Consider the following 24,685-nt stretch of genomic DNA (forward strand, 5'->3'; position numbering starts at 1 on the left):
CATCCATTTACTCCTAACATTTGGAATATACTCGGTCATTGCCTCTGCCAGATACTTCCCAAGTAGAGACCAAGCAGCATTGATTTCTTTACCATGCAATTCCTCATTACATGATATAGCTGCAAGCTACCCCCTGAGTTTGCCATAATCTCCTGCCTTATAGTTCCACATATAACTCTTTCTCACAAAAGTCCTGATATGGCTGGCTAACACCCAAGTGATCACTTCATGGTCCTTTTCACCAGCTGGAGGAAGATGTGACACTTCATTTACAACATCTTCTGATGTGGTAATCAAATCCAAGACCTTCGATCCACACGTAGCCTTTGTTACATACTGCTTAAGATATATTCCTCAAAAACTCAAAAAATTCACTCTCTTTGGTTCCAGACACTGTCTCTTCATTCCAGTCTATATTACCATAATTGACATTCTTCATAATGATCACCCTTTTCTTATTAGCCGGACCAATTTGTCTAAACATTTCCTTCTCACTGCCTGCCACATTACCACATCTGTAGCAACACGCTACTAAAAATTTCATCTTTCCACCTCCACTTCACACCATACTGCTTTAAAACCACTGCCAGTATTTGCTCCTTGCATCTCCATCCTAGATGGGCATAACTCTTCTGCCATCATCAGTAACACTTCTTCCTTTTTGCTTTGTCTGTCTTCACAAAAATTCTACATATCTTATTGTATTCCTCCCAGAATGTCATCCTCATTCAACCATGTCTCACCTATATCAACAATTTTTGGGGAAATGAACTCTATCAATGCTAGTTTCATTCCCTTGTTATGAATACTTTAAACTCTGTGTTCCTTCTAGCATTTGTCACCATACACATTATCTCATTTCTGTTTCTATAACAATTCCCACTAACCCCACTTCTCATACATGACTCCTCTATACTCATATATATGTTCATCACTGATATTATATAGGTCTGGGGAGGGGTATAATATGTTCATCACTGATATTATACCCCTCCCCAGACCTAAATGTCACCCCCCCACATCCTTGACTGTGTTAATACTTTCTTGTACACTCACACATCTACTCCTGAAACCATCATCTACAATTTTCAGGCAATGTCCACCCTGACCCCCCCCCTCCCCTTGTTTCCCTGTCCACTCTGTGTTCCTTCTCTCTTATTCTCTTCATTCATGCTGCTCACCTTTTCTTTCACAATTGCAATAATTTGACCACAGATGAGAGAAAACCCTCCACACTTCTGTGCATGGCAGAAGAAGGTGAATCCATTCAGATAATAGAGTAAACTCTATTTTGTGGGATGAACATTTATTATTACATGTCGGAAAATTAGCTTTTCTTTTATGAACATTCTAATTTTTAAAGTGGTAACTATTTTGCTTGTATAACAGTTGGAAAATTTTATGTATAAAGCACGTGATTTTGCATTTTGGTGATAAATTCGTACATCCCTTATTCTTTTCTCTCCTTCAACATGAATTGACTCTTCTTGGCACTCTGCCTGCTATGGGTTTTTCAACTGTGGGCAAATTATAAGTCACGTTGCTCTGCGACTTATAATTTTGAATTTCAACATTTCTGAGCCTCATCTCAGATTTGTCTCAGAAATGTTGAAAATCAATAATGATGAAATTTAACAAATTGATCATTAAATATGCTTAGGACAACAGATATCAGTGAAACAAAATATAACGAACAAAATTAAAAGATACACATTATGCCTGAAAAGGAAAGTTTTTAAACAGTGTATTCTTCCTGTATTAACATATGGCAGTGAAACATGGACACTAAATGTAAAAGAAATGCAAAAATTAAGAACAACTCAATTTAGTATGGAAAGAAGTATGCTTGGTATCATAAGACTTGATCACAAAAGGAATACTTGAATAAGAAATTAAACTGAAGTCTCTGACATCATAGAGTGAAATAGCTGAAGTGGCAATGGGCTGGGCATATTGCTTAAAGACATGATCAACAGTGGACAAAAGAAGTACTGGATTGGATTCTACTGGAGGAAAAATGACTACAATGCCAACCAAAATCACACTGGATTGATGATATCATCAGATTTGAAGGAGTGACATGGGGAAGGAAAGCCATTGATAGACAGTTTTGGAGTAATCTTCGAACTTCATCCACTGCTGGATGAAGCCCCTTCATCCAGCAGTGGATTGACAATGGCTGATGATGATGACAACAGCTACTCCTTCCTTTCTCTGATCATTATTGCTTGAATATAACATCTTGTAATGGTTATTTATAAGAATCTCACCTGTTTATTTTATACATGTGATATTACACTCTTAAATAAATCTACTGCAAGTCTTCAGAATTCCTTAACTAAATTAAATAACTTCTTTATCAAATTTGGTGTAAAAATCATTTATAAAAAGACAAAAACTTTAAAAATCTGCATGAACATGTAGAATATTGACTGCATTCTGAATAGGAAATCTACTGATCAAGTCAAGCAGCTATTTAGGCGCAATTTTTAATGAAGATGGCAAATTAAATATGGATATAGACAACAGAATAAGAAAAGGTAGTGTAATGTTGAGTCCACTGAATAAAATTTATATGTTTATACAGACAGTGAAATTAGCCAAAATGCTAAACTGTCAGTATAGGACAGTATTATTTAAACTTAAACATCCATAAGTTTAACTTATGGATCTGAAAGCGGAGTTAAACAGTTACTTAAAAATTAGATACTATAGATATGAGAGTTCTGAGAAACACCAGAAGTTCAGATGATATCAGTGACAGAATCATTTTAAAAATGAAGATATTAAAAAGGAACTTTATGTTGTTATCATTCAAGACTGTGTGAGTAGAGTGAATAATCTAAAGTAATGTGAGCCCTTAGAAAGAGAGAGAGAGAATAAAGGTTAGAGTAAAAGTGATTGATGTCAGAATGACAGGAATACCAAGATCTAGGTGGATTGATGCACTTAGAAGTGTCATCATCAAATTCCTGAATTTGATGATGATTGTATCATTCTCATAATGAAAACATTATGAGGATAAGATAATTATTATTATTTTATTATTATTATTATGTGACACCTCCAGGGAGTCCAAAGACTCATCGAGGGAGGTCACCTACTCTACAACTTTGTCATAGAGTAGGTGACCACCACTCAATCCACCAACTACAACGAACCGCAACTACACCAATGCAATCTACCACCCACCACCACTACTGGTATTATCACTGACAATCACAAACATTCATGCCCATGGCAGGATTCGAAGCTGCAGCCTTTTGGCTGGAGAGCGGATATGCTAACCACTCAGCCAACCAAGTCTGCAGAATTATTATATATTATATACTCGGCAGAAAGCAGATTTATTTTTTCTCTCTCTATGTTCTGTTTTGCTTTTGCATTGAAATTCTATCATTTATATATTTTTATACTAAATGCCATTATTTATGTATAATATGCAAACAATGCAGCAGAAAATTAGTGAACACTTACTGACTTATAAAATATGAAAACTGTTAGAGGGTGTGAAATATAATGATGGGAAAAAAGATAAATGACGAATATCTAAAGATTAGAGATAAGTAATGTCCTCCTCCTCTTGTTATTCTAGATTATTCTCATAATGCTATTATTGTTTCCATGTTTCTTATAATTTATGTTTGGAATTTACATCTGTTTTAGCCCAGGTCTTCAAAGTTTCTAGATATGCAGTTTTCCAGAATGAAAATAACTTATTTTAATAAAAGTATTAAAATAATAAGTTTTTTCTTTTATTATATTTGATTTTTTAGACAGTGGGCTCTCAAAGAATTTGGACTATGGGATGGAGAATTAGAGTTTGTTAACAAATTACTAGATGAAGATATTCGCAATAATTCTGCTTGGAATCAGCGATACTTTGTTATTTTCCACACAACAATAAAACCTACAGATGAAATTTTGGAAAGTGAAATTAAGTAAGCTATTTAAACAACTCTTATGAGGACATTTTAAATAAACAATGTATGTTTTTTGTTTTGTTTTGTTTTCTGTTTTTCTAGTAATAACCACTAAAAATATAGCAAAATTGGATTAGTTCTTTTAAGGAATTCTTATTAGTTTTTGATTGTGAGGATGTTCAAAAAAAGAAAGTGACAAGCACTTTGGTGTGTCAAGATGTTTATGCATTTGTCTCACTGTGGTACCCAAGCATCCTTGCATAACAGAAATTGGTGTTAAGTGTCTTATTCAACCAAGAAATGGAAGTGCTGTGCATACCTCATCATTTACCAGCTAGGTGATCCTTCAGTCTCCAGAGATGCAAATTATGCAGATTGTGCATTTGGTGGTTAAGAAGGTCCCAATTGTAATGCTGTAACTATTCTCATACTGCATAATACAGTTGGCATTATGCAACATAATGGCACACTTACATATCATCATCAATCCAGAGCATTTGCAGTGAATGACATACTTTAATTGATCTAGCATGTTATGAGGGTGGTCTGTTCTCATCCCCAACCATAGATGGCAACACTATCAGCAAGATTTTTTTTTTTTTTAAGTTGGTACATCTTTCATAAGCATCCATGTGAAATTGCAAGTCATTCTATCAAGTAGTTTGTTTTATACAGCTATCTGAAGCAAAAGTGTTTGTCTGTGGCTGATGATGATGACAACTTGAAATGGATGAAATAGAGTCGAGTGGTTATAAAATTCGTTGTAAAAGAAGGTTTAATGCCAAAAGAAATTCATTCGAAGTTCATAAAAGTTTATGGGCACTCTTCTCCTTCGTTTTTTGACAATTAAGAAATGGGCTGCCGAGTTTAAACATGGCTGTATCAGCCTTGAAGATGATCCACGTGAAGGACATCCAAAAAGTGTAACAACACCAGAAATTATTGATCAAGTGCACGATATGGTATTGGATGACTGGTGAGTGAAAATGTGTGAAATTGCTGAGGCTATAGGCATTTCAAAAGAGCTTATAGGATATATTTTGAATGAAGAATTGCAAATGAAAAAGCTTTGTGCAAGATGGGTGCCCCGCTTGCTCACAGCAGGACAAAAACACAGTTGCATGAAAATCTCTGAACAGTGCTTGGAGCATTTTAACAAGAATAAAACTGATTTTGTGTGTTGATTTATTACTATGGATGAGACCTAGATTCATCATTACACACAGAATCTACAGCAGTTAAAACGGTGGACAGAAGCCGGTTGTTCAGTGCCAAAGTCGGTTCCATCAGCAGGAAAGGTCATGGCATCTGTGTTTTGAGATGCTAAAGGCATTTTGTTTATTAATTATCTTGAAAAGGGTAAAACAATAACCAGGGAATATTATTCCGATCTTTTAACCAGACTAGACAAAAGAATTCGTGAGAAAAGACCCAGTTTGCAGAAGAAAAAAATCATCTTTCATCAGGACACCTGCCCAGGAAGGTGTTTTGGCAATGGGAAAATTAAGGGATCTGCACAATGAATTGTTGGAACATCCACCCTATTCCCCAGATTTGGCTCCCTCTGACTTCTATCTCTTCCCAAAACTAAAACTCTTCCTTGCTGGTCAGTATTTTTCTTTGAATCAAGAGGTGATTGCAGCTATAGAGGGGTATTTTGCAGATCTTACTGAGAACCACTACAGGGACGGGATAATGGTGCTGGAGCATCATTATCCAGCTGGAATAAATGTATTAGTCTTAACGGAGATTATGTTGAAAAATAAAAATCATTTTGAAATTATAAATTCGTTTTTTTATTGTTAGGCCGAGAACTTTCAGATCACCCTCGTACAGTAGCATTCTGCATTCACACCCTAGTCGCACTCATCAAGAAACACAGTTTCTACTTGTCTTGAGCATCTGTTGTTGTTAGCAAAAGACATTACAGCAACCCAACCCTGCAATATGATGTTTCTTCTTTGTATTGTTACCAACTTTTTTAGGAACACGCTAACCACTCGGCCAACCTGGCTGACTGAGTGGTTAGCATGTCTACTCTCCAGTCAAGAGGCTGCGGGTTTGAATCCCGCCGTGGGCATGGATGTTTGTGATTGTCTGTGGAAATACTAGAGATGGTGGTGGTCGGCGGTAGATGGCGTTGGTGTAGTTGCTGTCAGTTGGTGGATTGTGAGTGGGGGAAGCAAAATTGTAGAGTAGATGCCCTCCCTCGATGAGTCTTTGGACTCCCTGGAGGTGACAAATAATAATAATTTCATATGTTAAGGAAATTTCTGTATCCTTACTGTATAGAAATTGGATCATACTGTGCTCCTTTGCATATGATCATGTTTTTAGTCATCTGTCCATCTTGCAGCTGATGATATGGCTATATACTTTCTTCACCTATTCCCCTTCTCCTATATGTCTGCTACTTTTAGTAAGAATTCTCCTTTTTTACTAAAAATAGCAAACAGATCATTCCTTTCTATCATTCATACGTGAAGATCAGCAGTCATTTGATCACTTTATCACCTTGTTAAATGTCAAAGCCAGTCTGGGTAGTGATCTTTATCATGATGCATGGTAGCATATGCATCCAAGAGGAAGTGCACTGTGCATAATGGGATACTAAGGCAATATGATATGAAGTCATTTAGCCTAGGCATAAGTTACTTGGCATAAAAACTTTTGTTGGCTATGCTTAGGTAAAGAATAAACTATGAAAAATAGTGTATCATTAGGAAGAGATGTGATTACTGTGTCTAGAAAAGCCAGACTGTTCTTATATTCTTTTTATATAATGAGCTAGATTCTGAAGTGCTTAGGTTGGGGTGGAGTAGGAATGAGTCTCATGCTTTTGAATTGTCCAAATGGAGAACATATTAGCAATGTATCTTAGTCTTATAAAAAATAGCAATAGTCTGGCCTTTCCAACAAAATTGACAAAACACTTAGCTCTCTACATATAGCTTACAGTAATGCTAATCCTGATAACTGGGACACCTCTGAAAAAAGAACCAGAGCTTTAAAGAAATATAATATTGCATTGCTTTTAAATCCCATAAGAGCTGACTTCTTTTCCTCCTAAAGACTAGTTCTCTTCCCTCTCATTTGCAGGTATATACAAAGTTCTTTGTATTTACATCTTGTTTTATTCCAACAAACTGGAAGATATGCTCGGAAGAAAACATAAGAGATACAGGTATTTCTCATGTTTATAGCTTATATTATTTCTGGGAAATTCCCATGTTACTCCTTTTAAAAAACTATTATTTTTACAGCTATTTTTGCCTGTTTTCATTTAGGAGTGTCCTCCCTTATTTTAAATACATTGGCTTTTTACTCAAGAAATCTTAGGGTATAATAAGTGTATTTAAAAAGGTAAATATATGCAGATTAATAGAGGAAAAAATTTTGCACATACTTTGTTTGGAAGTTAGGATGTCTTCTTTCTCCATACTTCTGCTGTTTGCTGTTAAGAAATGGGGGGTTGGAAACATGGAAGGGGGTGTTTGAGGCATGGTGGGAAGATAAATTAGAAAACCCGTGTTTTTTTAAAATAATATATATACATATATATACATTATAATATTTAAGGGTGCATTTTGGGGAAGGGTTATATGGGAAACGGGCAGGGGAGAGCATTAACGGGGTGCGAGCCGTTTCGATCCTGTATCATCATCGGAACATTATAGGAAAAGTGTAGAGCTATGTCATGACGGATTGGTGTGTCTGCTTTGGGGGTGGGGAGGTTGTGTTATTGCTTATTGGTCAGAGTCGTGTCCTAATTTTCATGTTTTGGAGCTTCCAACATTCAGAAATTAGGTAGGGTTGGTGGACATTGAGTTTTTGTCACATTTTATGGAAATTGTTTCCGTTATATTCTAAGCATTTTTTGTTGTCTTGTTTGTCTATTATTATAGCCTTGTCAATTTTCAGGGTATGTTTCTGTTCAAGGGCATGAACTACTATTTCTGTCTTCCCTGTACTCTGTATTCTGTTTTTCTTTTTGATGTTGCATTTTTTTTTGTGTATAAATATTCTGGAATAGGGATGTTATAGTCCCGGAAATGTAGTCTAGCCCATAAAGACCTGATGGTAGAACCTGTGTAGGTGATATCACAGTCTTTTTTGCAAGGAAATTTGTAGACTACATTGTGGTGTTCTAGTATTTCTTTATGTGTGAAAGATTTAGTGAGTTTTAGGAGAGTTGCTAATTTTTGGTTCGTGGTGAATACTAGTTTATAGTCCGTGTGTTTGAAAATATATTTGTAGGCTTTGTATGTGTTTTGAATGTAGGGCAGTTTGATAACCTTTCGTGTTGAGAAGTCTGTTTTGGTTGTAGGATTGTTTTGACGGGTTTTTGCTGTTCTGTATGCATAATTTATTAGTTGTGTAGGATAGTTGCGATTTTTAAAAATCTGTGTTAAATTCTTTAATTCCGTGTTTAGATAATTACGGTTATTTGAGAATTTGTAAGCATTTATAAATTGTGATAGGATGACCAATTTTTTAACTGAATATGGATGGCATGAACTGAAATGGAGGTAGTTTCCGATATGCTTGGGTTTGTGGTATATTTTCGTGGCTATTTTGTTGTTAGTTCTGATTAACGTCTTTTTTAAGAAATTGATGGATTTGTTCTGTTCAGACTTTTATTTGTACTTTTAATTTTACTTTTATTTTTATTTACTTTTATCTATTTGTACTTACAACGTCAAACTCCATGATAAAAAATATGGATGACCTATTACAGAAAATAAATAACATCACTTTATCCCAGGAAGACGTCCTCATCTCATTGGATGCAACTTCATTATACACTAACGTGGACGTCCCCAGAACATTAGACATTGTATACACACACTACTCACAGAGGACCACACGCTGCACGCATGCACAAAATTAACACCTAATGACATCATAAACTTGATCATCATCATCATACGTATTATCAAGGATTTAGGCCTAGTATGGCCTGTTCCGGCCTTAGAAGTCATCGTTGAATCGTTTAAGAGGACGTCCTGGTTTTCTTTTTCCTAATGGCTTGTACTTTAAGGCTTGTTTTGGTAATCTTTCTGTTTTCATTCTTTGAACGTGTTCCATCCATGTATGTTTATATTTTTTAATTTTTTCAATTACTGGTTCTTGGTTTAGTTCTTTCATAATATCTTCGTTTCTTTTGTGATCAAATAGGGTATACTTTGCAGTTTTTCTCATAAACTTCATTTCTGCTGTTGTTAATCTTTGTTTTATTGTCCAGATTTCGCTTCCATACATTAAGACCGGTAGGGCTAATGTATTGTATACTTTTAGCCTGGTTTGTTTTTGAACTAGGTTTGGTTTAAATATAGAGTTAATTACTCCTGTTATTTTTAAATATTTTGCAATTTTTATTTTTATATCTTTTTCATTTTCATAAGTGATCATACATCCTAGATAGTTAAATGAATTCACCTGTTCTAAGATCTTGTTATCTAATACTATTTTAGTTCTTGCTAGATCTTGTCCTTTAAAGGCCATAGTTTTTGATTTTTCCGTTGATATTATCATACCATAATCTTTGGATATCTCATTTAGATTTAAAATAGCTTTCTGTAAGTTATCTTCAGAATTTGTAATTATTATTTGGTCGTCTGCAAAGAGGAGAGTGTTTAAGTTAACTGTAGGTGAAAGTTTAATTCCTTGATGTAAATTTTTACTCCATTTTATTATTATTTCATTTAAGTAGATATTAAAAAGAGTTGCTGAGAGGGGACATCCCTGTCGGACCCCTTGGTTTATCTCTCTTGTATATGATAGCTCATGATTTAATCTTATTTGTATTTGATTATTTTCATATATGCTTGTGACAGCTTTTAGGATATTATTTGGTATTTGTCTTTCTTTTAATATGTTAAATAATGTGTTTCTTTTAACTTTGTCAAATGCTTTTTCAAAGTCAATAAATGCAATATGTGTTTCTAAATTACATTCTCTTCTTTTCTCTATTATTAATTTTAGGCAGAAGGCTGGGTCTATACATGATCGTCCTTTTCTAAATCCATTTTGTACCCCTAGAATAAAGTTTTCGGAATATTTCATTAGTTTGTTATTTAAGATTCTGCTGTATATTTTGTAACATGAATTTAGTATACTGATACCTCTATAGTTTTTAGGGTCATCTCTATTACCTTTCTTAAAGATAGGAATCACAATTGCTTTTTTCCATTCTATTGGGGGATACCAGTTGAGTAAATTTTATTTAAAAATAATAAGAGTCTTCCTTTGAATCTTGTTCCTGCGTATTTATATAGTTCTGAACCTAGCTTATCTTCTCCAGGTGATTTTCCGTTTCTTGTTTCTTTCAGGCTGATTTCTAATTCTTCTTCAGTTATTTCCTTTTCATTTTCATTAATTGTTTGCCAGTTGTCTTTTTTAAAATATTTGTCTGTCCACAGTTTCTGTGTAGTAATTTAGAAATTCTTCTAATTTCAATTCAGTGTTTAATTTTATGTTTTCTTTGGTATCTGCATTTAGGTGTTTCAAAATCTTATGTACATTGGGTCTTATTTTATATAAATTATGTTCTAAATTAGAAACAAATTTATTCCATGATTCTCTATGTCTTTTTCTGACTTCTCTTTTAGCTATGGCTCTTATTCTTTTATATTCTATTTCATCTTCTAATCTTTTACTGCTTAACCATTTGTGATAGGCTTCTTTTTTCTTTTTGATTATTTCTTTGATTGTATCATTCCAGATCTTCAGTTTTTTTTCTTTTATTGAATTTTTTGGTCTTTCCTAAGCTTTCATTTGCTGCTGCATTTAGTATCGTTTTTATATTAAGCCATTATATTTCTATTTCTTCATTTTGTTTTATTTTATCTAGATACTGGTTAATTCTTTGTTCATATAGCCATTGTACATTTGTGTCATTCAATACTCTAGTTTTATAAACAAATGTTTCAATTTTTCTTTCTGTTCTTGTTACTTGTAGCCATTTAGGTGGTAATCTTAATTTTATTTTAACAAGGAAGTGGTTGCTGCTTATTTCATATCCTCTATGAACTCTAACATCTAGTGAAAATTTTGATGTCTTTTCATTTAATATGAAGTAATCTAATATTGATTTCCATCTTCTTGCTGCCCAAGTATATTTATGTATGTCTTTATGATTATAGAAGGAATTCATTATTTTTAGGTTATTATAAACTACAAAGTCAATCAATTTTTTACCATTTCTGTTTAGAGTGTGTTCTCCATGTATTCCTTTATTATTATTAATTTTCGTGTTTCCAATTCTTGCATTTAAGTCTCCTGCTAAAATTATGTAATCATTTTTATTTATTTTATTATATATGTTTTGTAGCTGATTATAAAAATCAATATTATCCTGTTCTCTTCCTTCTTCTGGGGCATATAAACCAATTATTGTTAAATAGCCTCTATCTATTTTTATTCTAGCTTCTATTATTCTTTCATTCCATAATTTATAATGTTTTAACTGTTTTGAAAGGGAGTTATGAATCCAAATCATGACTCCTGCTTGTGCTCTTTGGTCTCTGTCGACTCCACTGTATATCACATTAAAATTTTCAGTTCTCATAATTCCTTTTAATTTCATTTTTGTTTCAGTGATTACTGCTATTTTAAAATTTCTTTCATTTAATAACTGGTCTAATTCTATTTCTTTATATGCTATTCCTCTTACATTCCAGTTTGCTATGTGTATTATATTTTGTCGTTTCCATTTTCGTTTTCCCTTTTCCATTCCAGGGTCATTTCCCATAGATTCAATCCGATTATCTTTTTCTGTCAGCTTACAAGTATGGTTATGTTCTCCATGTCAGGGGACTAGCCTGACGATGGAATAGTTCAGTGGTAAGGCTGCTACCTTAAGGCTTCTGAACTCGCCTTCTTCCGAATTTAAACCCATAGGAGGAATAGGGTATATTGAAGGGGAAAGGGTAGATTATAGAAGAAATATAGTAAGGTTTATAGAGAGGACATAGTTGTAAGGCCAGAAATGAAAAGACCCCATGGCCCTCGAGTACTCTAATAGCACAACGGTCATAAAGTAAGAAGAGTTGGCTGATAAGGCCTTATAGGAAAGATTAAAGTAAGTGGGTCTTCCTCAAAGTAGAAGAAGGAGAAGATAGATCCAGCTAGGGGTCCATGGGAGTGCCGCTTCCCTTACAATCAAGATGATTGCCCCTTATGGCCCTGTTGGTCCACGAGTCCTTATTCAGTATATTTGGACCACCCCACCATATATATACACACACACGCACGCACATGTACACACACACACATGGTGGGCTCCCCTATCCGCCACCCAGGGGACGCGCTCTCTAGGGGTTACAGGGTCCCCTGAGAGTTCCCCTGAGACATCATAAACTTGATCAAACTCATAATATCAGCCAACTTCTTTAAGTTCAAAAACAACATGTATGTTCAAATTTTCAGTCAATCTCTATATGGGCCAAAACATCAGTGGACATCTAGCAGAATTATTCTTGGCATACATAAAATCACTCCTACTCAACCCTTCCCTCCCCTCTTGTATCTCCTTTTATGGCAGATATGTGGACGACATTCTGTGCATTGGAGAACGTACACACGTCACCAATGTACAAACATCCCTTAACAATTACAGCAACAGTCTAACATTCACCATGGAAACTGAACAGAACAAATCCATCAATTTCTTAAACCTGATGTTAATCAGAACTAATAACAAAATAGCCACGAAAATATATCACAAACCCACGCATATCGGAAACTACCTGATTTCAGTTCATATCATACATATTCAGTTAAAAAATTGGTTATCCTATCACAATTTATAAATGCTTACAAATTCTCAACTAACTGTAATTATCTCAACACCACACAACTAATAAATTATGCAAACAGAACAGCAAAAACCCCATCAAAACAGCCCTACAACCAAAACAGACTTCCCAACATGAAAGGTTATCAAACTGCCCTACATTCAAAACACATACAAAGACTACAAATATATTTTCAAACACATGGACTATAAACTAGTATTCGCAACAAACCAAAAATTAGCAACTCTCCTAAAACCCACTAAATCTCTCACACACAACATCGCAACATCGTTGCAAAGACTGTGATATCACCTACACAGGTTCTACCATCAGGTCTTTATGGGCTGGACTACAAGAACATTTCCGGGACTGCAACATCCCTATTCCAGAATATTTAAACACAAAAAAACGCAACATCAAAAAGAAAAACAGAGTACAGGTAAGACAGAAATAGCAGTTCACGCCCTTGAACAGAAACATACCCCGCAAATTGACAAGGCCATAATAATAGACAAACAAGACAACGAAACAATGCTTAGAATATCGGAAACAATTGCCATAAAATGTGATCAAAACTCGATCAACGTCCACCGACCCTACCTAATTTCTGAATGTTGGAAGCTGCAAAACATGAAAATTAGGTCACAACTCCGACCAATAAGCGAAACCCCCCCGCCGCTAAAAGCAGACACACCAAACTGTCATGACATAGCCCTACACTTTTTTCGTAATGTTCCGATGATGATACAGGATCGAAACGGCTCGCACCCCGTTAACACTCTCCTCCGCCCCTGTTTCCCATATCCCTTCCCCAAAAAGCGCCCTTAAATATTATAATGTATATATATGTATATATATTATTTTAAAAAAATACGGGTTTTCTAATTTATCTTCCCACCTTGCCTCAAACACCCCCTCCACATTTCCGAACCCCCCCCCTTTCTTAACAGCAGAAGTAGAGAAAGAAGACATCCTAACTTCCAAACAAGGTATATGCAAAATTTCTTTCCTCTATTAATCTGCATATATTTACCTTTAAAATTCACTTATAATACCCTAAGATTTCTTGAGTAAAAAGCCAATGTATTTAAAATAAGGGACATTCCTAAACGAAAACTGGCAGAAATAATCGTAAAAATAATAAGAAATACACTTTGCCACAATTATAATCAGCCTGGTCTAGCAGACAATGCTTCAGACACCTTGCAGAAAATCATATGGATTCGAGCTGCTGTACTTTGAAAAAATTTCTGGAATCAGCAACAGATCTCAAAAAATCAACCCAAACCCGGATAAATTTGGTTTTGTGAAATGCCCCAAGATGTGGGAAATAAATTCTTACATCTTTTGTACAATAACCAAAGATGCTCACCCGCATCCTTGATTATTGGACACGAATAAAGATGGAAACATATGGAGGATTTCCCTCTTAGGACTTGTTGCTTGTATGCATGTATGTTATAATTTTCTGTCAAATCTCTGATGTCTCTGTGATAAAGATGAAACATTGAAATTATTAAACCTTTGTTTAATTCATTCCTAGTATTGTCTTTATTCTATTAAAAATAGAATAAAAATTAGCTTCAACCAACACTTAAGCTTCAACACACAGTCTTAGAGGTTGACCAAGATGTAGGTGGATTGATGCAGCTAATAGTGCCTTAGAGGACCTAAGTGTGATACCTGACAATATTGGAAACCTGTCATGTAACAGATTAATTCAGAAGAAAATTGTTGCTAGTAAGAGAGTAAACTGCCAGCCTCATTGGCTGGGTTTATAGCATACTTGTTCTCTGACTGTTATGACTTATGGGTTCAATTCCCAGTTTGGATATGGATGTTTGTAAAAGCCTGCTCTAGATGAGCATGCAAGTCTTGTCTTTATTTTATAAAAATAAAATAACAATGTAAACTTATTTATGTAGTGCTATCATAGAGTCCTGCATGTCTCTTGAGGAAATGATGAATAATTACTTCAGACACCCAGAACATCGTTATCTTCAGATTTTACTATCAAATTCTTGATACGTATCCTCAGGAGATGTACAGGATGCTGTGACAGTACAGCAATGATGAATCTTACAGTATCCTGCACAGTTTCCCTCCAACTTAATCTGTCACTTTTTTTATGTGACTTCTACCCATGAAAGGCTGAAAACCTGTAGTACATTTTGTACCATGGGTGGAATAAAAATTTTTTTCTATCTCATTAATTTTATATACTTTTTAGTAGCTTTATTAATTTATTTATTTTTACATAATCTGGGATTCTGCTCTTGAGATTCTCGGAACTTTTTCAAGCCCCTTAAGACCTCCAGAAAGCAGTGCAGTGGTTTCACATGGGGTGATGATATTCATATCCTACCTAAAGTTTATCTCAAACATTATTATTATTTATATGGGCACTCTATGGAGTCAAAAGACTCATCGCAGGAGACCCACTCTATCCATTAACACAATACTTATCATACGTCTCCTTAAACCTATTCACTGTTGGGGGTGCTCACAACCACCTCTGGCATTCCATTACACTCATTCACAACTTTTCAAGAAAAGAACCTAGTCAGCCACCCTTGCTAACCACACTCTTAGATGGCTTCCAAGTTATGGCCCCTTGTTTTCACCCTACTCCCCATGTATTGAAAAATTTCTTCTGTGTCAATCTTATAGTGTCCCTTTAGTAAATTATAAGTTTCTTTAATATACCCTCTCCTCTGCCTGTCAGCTAAGCTCTGCAACCCACACACCCTCAATCTATCCTTTCCACATTCCACAGACCTTTCACCAGTTTGGTCACTCGTCTGTGAATCTTCTCCACCACCTCCTGATCCCCAAGAAACACAGGTCACCAAATCTGTGTATAGTAGTCAGCATGTGGCCAAATCATAGCCTTATAATGAGGAATAATAATCTCCCTATCTTTACTTATCAGTGTGCTCTTCAGTATCCAAGTAATCTTCTGAACTATTTTGCCAACTCTTGCAATATTTTCTCTGAATCATCTCGTAAGATATCTACATCACCTTTATCAACTATTGCCGTCCCTAGTTTTGCATCATCAGCACACTACTAAATGTCCATCTTCAAATCTTCTGCTATATCATTAATATACAAATTAAAGAGTAGTGATCTTTGTACAGAGCCTTGGGGTCTCCACTGGTCACTGTTATTTGCCTTGATTCCACTCCACCATACATCACCCTGTGATGTCTATCTGTCTGTCAGCCATCCCCCATTCATGTCACCAGCCTCATATCCATTCCCATTTGCTCCAACTTATGTAATAGTTTTCCATATGGTATTCTGTCAAATGGGTTTGCAAAATCCAGCAGTATCATGGTGTAGCCATTTCCTTTATCCAGTTCTGCTGTCACCTTTTTATAAAATGTGAATAAATTACTGAGACAAGACCTCCCTTTTATAAAACTATGCTGCCTCCTATAAGTATCATATTCCTATTCACCCATTCCTGAATTTTACTTTTAACCAACTTTTCCAATACTTTAACCACCACTCCAGAGATACTAATTGATCTGTAATTTGCTACTCTGTCTTGGTGCCACCTTTATCTAAAACTAACTTATCCTCTTTCCACTCCCTTGGAACCTTGCCAGAGCTGAGACTTAGATTAAACACTTTGTCAAAGGTACTGCCAGTTCCACTTGCACATTCTCATAGCACAGGAGCAGACATACCATCTAGGCCCACTGCTGTATTCACACTGATATTTTTCAATGTACTGAGTACCTCCAGTTCATCTATCTCTGCTCACATCAGTCTCTGTCACCTCAGTAACTGAAAAGTCACCACCTGGATGATATACCCTTGCAAAGTGATCACTTAGTAACTGAACTATTTCTTCTACCTCAGTCATTTTCCTGCCACCAGCACTGAGTAAAGTTATCTTTCCATAATTATTCTTTCTCTTACTTGCAACATAGCAAAAAAAAACTCTTTTGGATTTACTTTGGCCTGCTTAGCTAATTTTCTCTCGAACCCTGATTTTTGTCTTCTTTACCATATTAGTTACCCTTCCTTGTGCTTTATACTTCTCATGGGCATGCTGATCACCTTGTTGTTTATATTCCTTCCATAATGTTTACTTTTTTTTTGCAGCTCCTGGTTTGTATTGCTAGTCATGTTTCTGAAAGTATATTGCATAATAATAGTTGACTAAACAACATCACTTAACACAGTCGAAAATAAACAAAATACCACCAATTATATATAATAATATCGTTAATATTTACTAAAAAATACTGATAGCTGAGCAACACATGTACACCATCTGCTACTAAGGACGGCACTAGTGCCCTCTAATTCATGACCCATTTATGACCACAGTGAGATTCTAGCCTACAGCCTGTTGGTTGGAGAACAGATATGCTAAATAGAATGCTCAATAGCTGGTTAGCAAAACAGGTGTTTGATGTTAGGATGGTAAGAAAAAGATCCAGAGGAAGACCAAGATCAGGATGGATTGATGCAATCAGAAGTGCTCTATTAAATCTTACATATCTATCTAATAGAGCACTTCTGATTGCATCAATCCATCCTGATCTTGGTCTTCCTCTGGATCTTACCATCTTTTTTTTTTACCTTTTCTTACCATCCTAACATCAAACACCTGTTTTGCTAACCAGCTATTGAGCATTCTATTTAAGTGATTATACTATCTTAGATTAGTTAGCTCTGCTCATGCATTCTTGAATGCTAACAATATAAAGTTCCTTCCTAATACCTTCATTTTTAATGTGATTCTGACATTGATTCCATTTGTTTATTTCCCTTTTTGTCAGAACTCTCATAACTTTGGTTTCTAGTCTTTGATAAGCTGTTTTATTTTTAACACAACTCTCAGATCAATAAGTTAAAATTGGTTTCAACAGTGTCTTGTGTATAATGCTAGTTTGATGTGGTTGATTTCTCTCTTATTCCATCTGAATTAATTCAGTCTGTTTCCCACCATACCAACTTATTTTATCTATTTCTATATTTAATTTGTGTCCTTTACTAAAAGTTGTGTATTTATGCATAAATTTTAATGAATATGAATATATAAATAGTTGAAATATTTTACTTGTTTTATAGATTCTCCATTAAAAATGCAGTTGAGGTAGTGCATGTCTTGAATGTTTTCATAGTTTTTCTCTTTTCGTTGCTGATTTTCAAGCCAAATTTATTACTGCTGTTATTCAATTTAGTTAATGAATTCTGAAGATTTGTAGAGCTACATTTGACATCTCCTATTTTTATATCCGATTTGATGTTACTTTTTTTCATAACGTGACCCATAAAGATGATGAATAAGAGTAGAGTGTGTATGTGAAAGAAGAAAATGGACTATCTTCCATCTTCTTCTTTCAATTCTAACTGCTAACTTAAAATTTAAGACTGTATTGCTCTGTATAATGTTCCATTTACATTGTATAATTGTAGCATTTTGAAAAGCTTTTCTCTTGGCAGTTTGTTCATATGCTTTTTCCAGATCTATAAAACTTACAGATCCTTGTTATTATTATTAAGAGAAACCTCTTATTATTTATGCATAAATAAATATCAGGTGGTATGGTCACTTAAACAGAATGGGCGAAGAAAGATTAGCAAAACAAGTGTTCTTTGCCAGGTTGGCAGCAAAACGACCCAGAGGAAGACCAAGATATAGATGGATTGATACGGTACAAAGTGCCTTAGATGACAGAAATATAAGATCTGATAATGTTGTAGTCTTGACAAGTAACAGACTGAATTGGAGGAAAATTGTAGATAGGAAGTTAGTAATGATGTAATTTTTTTTTCATGTAGTACTATCATATCCTGTACACCCCTTGAGGGTACATGGCTGGAATTTGATGATGATGATGATGATGAGAGAAACCTCTAGGGAGTCAGAGACTCATTGAGGGAGGCTACATACACCAGCTATCATACTTATTCTTGAATTCATTCACACTGCGTGCACTCCCAACATCCAATGGCAGTCCATTCCAATCATGCACCACCCTCTGAGAGAAAAATCTAGCCCCCCCCCTTCTTAGCGGCATTCATTCTCAGCTTCCAAGGATGCCCTCTCATCCTTTCACCACCCTCTATAAATTGAAAAATTCCATCAATTGAAATCCTGTATGACCCTTTCAGAAGTTCATAAGTCTCAGTCATATCGCCCCTCTTTCTCCTATTTGCTAGTGTCTACAGTCTACAAATGACTCAATCTGTCTTCATAATTAGTATTCCACAATCCTGATATCATTTTTAAAAATTTTTAAAAATGGAGAGAGTACAAAAGTTTTACTCTCTCCAATATATCAGAATCACAACAGAAACCAGGAGACCAGATGTGCAAAATAGTCCAAGTGAGGTCTTATCAAGTCCTTGTAAAGAGGCCAAATAACATCATTATATTTTTACTGTTTGTTTCAGCATTGCAAATATCTTTTGAGTTGTATTTGCAATCTTTGCCACATGGCCCCTGAACTTTAACTTCCTATCTATTAACACTCCGTCATATCTGATAACGTCGAAGTGAATGACTTTACATTTACTGACACCCATTTTCTCATGCCCACAATTCCAGCCTATTCAAATCATTCTGCAAGTACTGCACATCAGCAGCATTCCTGATTACCCTACCTATCTTTGCATCATCAGCAAATAGTTGTATGTTGCTTGTCAAATTCTTCCCAATATCATTAATGTACAAATTGAATAACAGTGGACCAAGCACTGTTATTCAGATGTGTTCAGCTGATCCTTGTGGTACACCACGTTACCTTAAACCTTCCAGACTTACATCCCCTGTATACCACTTTTTGATATGTCAGTCAGCCATTCTCTTATCAATGCTAATATTCTATAACCCAAACCCATTTTCTCCAATTTATGCAACAGTCTACAATGCTGTATTCTGTCAAAAAGCCTTAGCAAAATCTAAGTGTCATGGTATATCCATTCCCCTTGTCTAGTTCAATGGTAACATTGTTATAGAATGTGAGCAAGTTGCTAAAACATGATCTTCCCTTATGAAGCTCTAACCAATTTTTCCAAAATCTTCACCACCACTCCTGAAATGCTAATTGGTCGATAGTTGGATACATCGGTCTTTGCACTACCCTTGTGCGATGGAATTACCATACAGTCTTTCCATTCGTGCGCAATCTTCTCTGTTCTGAGACTCATTAAACAGTCTGGTCAAAGGAATGACCATTTCAGCTGAACACTCTTTTAGCACACGTGCTGATATTCCATCAGTCCCTATTGCTGAATTCTTATTCAATTTGTGCAACAGCTCTAATACCTCGTACTCATACACCTGTGTTTCTTCATGTAGTGAAGAGGTAACAGTGAGCTCAATGTTGCATACACCAGGTTGATAGCTTTTAACAAAATGGGCACTCATTAACTGAACAACCTCTTCTGCATCTGTAACCTTCATGCCATCTGGATTTAGAAGAGTTATTCTTTCATATTCATTCTTTCTATTACTTGCAGCATATCGATGGAATTCTTGTGGGTTGTCTTTAGCATGCAGAGCCAGTTTCATTTCATACTCAGGCTTTGCTTTCTGTACAACAGTTGTAACTATTCTAGCCTGCTGTTTATAACGTTCATAATGGATGTCATCCTTATGCACATGGTATTTTTTCCACATCGTGGATTTTCTTACGACTATCTTGCTTAATAAGATTACACATTCATTTGACTCCTACTCTATTTATTTTTCAAAATCTTGGGACACATTCTGATATCGCATCATTTAAGTATTTTTTAAATGCTTCCCATGCACTGTCGATATTCTTTCCATCCAGCAACCGATCCCATTCCACTGAACTCAGTATATATACTCCTCAGTTGGTCATAATTTCCTGCTTTGTAGTTCAGCATGTAATATTTTCTGAATGGAACATTCATAAAGTTAGTCACTTCCCAAGTGTGATCACTTGGTCACTGTCACCAACCAGAGACAGAATAGTTGTCTTTAACTGAAACGCCCTCTGACACTATAATCAAATCTAACACTCTTTCTCCTCGAGTTCCTTCTGTCACATGCTGCTTCAGGAAGTTGTCCCGCAGCAGCTCAATAAATGCATTTTCATTCTTCTCATGAGTTTCTACTGCTACACAATCAATATTTGGATAATTGAAATCTCCCATTATGATTACTCTTTTCACGCTCATCTTTTCTATTTGCTGATGCATTTCTTCATTACTAGCAACTGATCCACCAGATCTGTAACAACACTCCACTATGTGATCTTGATAGATTCCATCTCACACCAGATGGCTTCAAACTCACTGCGACATGAAATATTATTAGTAGTTGTAGTACTACAATCATAGGTCTCAACCCTAACTGGATTCAAGTCATCCGATATCATTAACAGCATGTCCCCCCCCCTCCTCTCATATCCTCTCCATCCTTCCTAAAAATACTATACACTTGATACCAGTTAGTAGTCTGATTCTGATAGCCAAATCTCACTAATACTTACAATCTGAGGTCGCAACATATTGACTAAGGTAACAAACTCTATCCCTTTGTTTCTGATACTCCTAGTATTCGTGTACAGATAATAATGGAATTTGTTTTTCAAAACTAAGTCCGTTGTCATAATGAATGTCATTACAGAACTCAGTATGGAAAACATCCACTTTCAGATAATGCTATCTGACATTGGTTAAAGTAGTTTCAAAAGAGAATGGTAGTGTTCATCACCAAAAAGGAGTGTGAAGACTAACTGTCTTCAACTCTGTGCCTACAAACTGCAGATTGTGCAGGCTTTACAGCTGTATGATAAACCAGACCCAATTTCCAGTTTGCTCAAGACATTTTGTCAAAAGTCAAAGCTGATGAAAATTACCTTCAGAGATGGATATTTAGTGATGAAGCAATGTTTTGCATATCAGGGAGGGTAAATCATCATAACTGCAAAATACAAGAATCAGAAAACCCTCACGGCATTCAAGTAATCAAAAGAGATAGTCAACAAAGCTCTGGTATGCTTTGTCATGTTTTGAAGTTTTAGGGCCCTTTTTCTTTGCAGAAAAGTGACAGCAGTGAACTATTTGGACATGTTACAACTGTATCTGTTGCCCCAGTTGGAAGATCATCAGCCAAATGTGGTGTTCCATCAAGTTTGAGCACTTACACATTGGATTCTTATTGTCCAAGAATTTCTTGACATGCATTTTCTTGGGCACTGGGTTGGGCGTAGTGGACTGATTCCATGGCCTCTGTGCTCACCCAATATTACACCACTTGATTTCTTCATGTGGGGATATGTGAAAGACATTGTTTACCAGACCACTGTGACCTCCTTTGTTGAACAGAATTGTTGCTGTGATAGAAACAGTTGCACTATTAATGATGGAGTACACATGGAGGGAAATTGATCATTGCTAGGACATCCTACGTGCATGAAAAGTACACATGTTGAAATTGTTTAGCATTCTGCAGTTCTGCAGTATTGATTCAATAGGTAATAAAACTTTTTGAGTTAACACTTTCATATTCTGTAAGCAGTTTTATTTTGTTGTTTGCAGTTTGAAAATTATAGGCCACAGAATCTTTGACAGTAATTTAGACTGACCCTGTATATTTTAAAAAATATTCTAAAATTCTTAAGGATTTTAAAAAAGTATTTGATTATTTCAAATTATTCACTTATTTAATTTCAAAATCCTGTTTTCATTTTTCATTTACTAGATATACTCTGGATAGTATTAGAAAAGTTCCCCATAACGAGAGTGCATGGAATTATTTAAGAGGGTAAGGTTTTTTATTTTAATATTCTACATTTTTTATGATAATCTCACCCACAAAAGATAAAATCTGTATCTTAGCTTATTCATTATATTACCATGAATAAGCTAAGATTAGATAACCCTACTCTAGAGACTAAACGAATTCTTTTTATCAAGCTGTTTTGGGCCTCCAATAAGTAAGGAGGCAGTCTCACATCAAGTGATGAAAACCATCTACCAACTAGATGCATTAGTTAGTGTTGGAATTCAAACCCATATCCTGTTAGGTAGCAATATCCATAGTTACTTAGAAGGATCATTGTTGAGGAAGAGATCAGGTGAATGAGAATCTTCAGGGAAAGTGACTTTATTAATAGGAAACTTGGATTAGCTGGATTAGAGAAGATTTAATGAAAACAAATAAAGCAGTCGAGAATTATTGTTGCATTAAGAGAATGCTAAAAACCAAAAAAAAAAAAAAAAAAAGATTTTGATGGAACGAACAAAAGAGGTTTTTAGCTTAAAATGAAAAAAAATATGAAAGAGGAGAAGTTGCACATGGGATATCAGATTGAACACATGAAGAAATGGTACCTTACATATGACAAAAAATTTAGGGAATCAGGGCTCCGGAAATACAACTTATATCTACTAGCCAGAAAAAAAGTTTACTCGCTTAAGGTATTGGTCTATATTATATAAATATTGTTATAGGTGATGTTAAAAAATGCTGTGTTGACAAAACAAAGTAATATATTTTTTAATTCTCACTATATGTTGCATGTAATTATACAGAAATAGGCTTTTTTTTTCACATTGGTTTAAAGTATATGCTGCAACACAGCTTAGTTTCTGTTTGCTTTAATTTATTGTTCATAATGAAGGGTAAATGTACATAAATTATCCATGAACAATAATTTAACAGGGAAGACAAATAATAAAATTCAAGAAAAAGAAGAAAGTAGGTAGCCTCAATGTGGAGCTAGATTCACTTTTCATAATGCACTCAGTCACATGATCAGAATGACTTGTCTTTGCAAGATATGTATATATATTTTTTAAGTAACAGTATTAAAAAGAATCTGCATTAGTTAAAATTTTCACACATTTAATTACACTAAGCTAATTCATGTTGGGTGCTATGAAACTTAGGACAGTACTATATTACATTTGTGTATCTACTTAAAGGATAAAGGCATTTGAAGAATAAAGTCTTTGGTTGTACTGCAATATTTAATTAGATTCTGCCAGTTTTAATTTTTGTGTTTATAATTCTTCTTATTCTTTTCCTCCTATTTTACCTTGTCGTGTTGAGGATTTTCAATTCATTTAACCACGACCATATCTCGAGGATAAGGTGGTTAGCCATATGGCTCCCAGTGTGTCCTATGTTTGTAGATGCATGTGTTCACGGGCCAGTTTGCCTGTTCTGGGGAAAAATCCTAGTTTCCAGGTGAAAAAGTCCACTACCTCTGTATGAGACCTGTTAACTCGCCTTTGGTTGAAAGAGACCAGATAAGGGTTCCTCACATAACTAATGGTAATCAAACCCTGATTTTTCCGACCAAAGGGCTACGTCTATAGTGACTGAGCTACGGAGGCCCTGTGTTTATAATTAACAGTCTATTTTGTTGATGAAATTGTATCATAAGAAAAGTACAATTATTTTTTTAAAAAAAAAGAATAGATTGTCTATTATATATGTCATGTGTACTGTATATACATGTAAGTTTAATATTGAATTAAATGAATGCATTGATTTGATTAATATTTATTGTAAATGATAACTGAAATTTAATTTAAATGCATATCTAATGTGTAAAACCTACATGTTTTCTTGCACAATTCAAGCGTGCAAGATTTACTGCTTTCAGGTAAAGAGTCGTAACTATAACATGTAACGGTGGCTCGTTTTTATCACTTCATGACTGAAACAAAAACTAGAAGTGGGTCGTGTTGTGTATAGCATAAGAACTTGTGATATTGCTGTGAGAGAAATTAGGAGATTTTTAGAAGTTGAGAGTGGATATTTATGAAGTCTTTCATATAGAATGAAAAACGTTTAAAAGTTATCAATTGTTATGTTACACAATGATGACAGAACAACTATTTGTGTGTGGGGGGGTAAGTAATGGAAGTGATGGCAAGTTGAGTTTTTAATTACTACAAAAAAAATGAACAATCTTTCATACAGAAAGAAAAATAAAATTCTAAAGATGATTG

General features: G+C 35.0%; 1 protein-coding gene across 1 annotated transcript in view; it reads left to right on the forward strand.

Moving 5' to 3' along the window:
* Window positions 1–24,685, forward strand: part of Fnta (farnesyl transferase alpha) — a 155,918-nt gene that overhangs the window by 93,952 nt on the left and 37,281 nt on the right. The window contains exons 5-6 of the mRNA XM_090391738.1: window positions 3,777–3,941; window positions 22,425–22,487. Coding sequence (XP_090247864.1) covers window positions 3,777–3,941; window positions 22,425–22,487 — 228 coding nt within the window. The remainder of the gene's footprint in view (window positions 1–3,776; window positions 3,942–22,424; window positions 22,488–24,685) is intronic.

Source organism: Typopeltis vanoorti, chromosome 4, assembly GCF_054136105.1.
Source record: "Typopeltis vanoorti isolate ZY-2024b chromosome 4, IOZ_Tvanoo_1.0, whole genome shotgun sequence".
NCBI classification, from domain to species: Eukaryota; Metazoa; Arthropoda; class Arachnida; order Uropygi; family Thelyphonidae; genus Typopeltis; species Typopeltis vanoorti.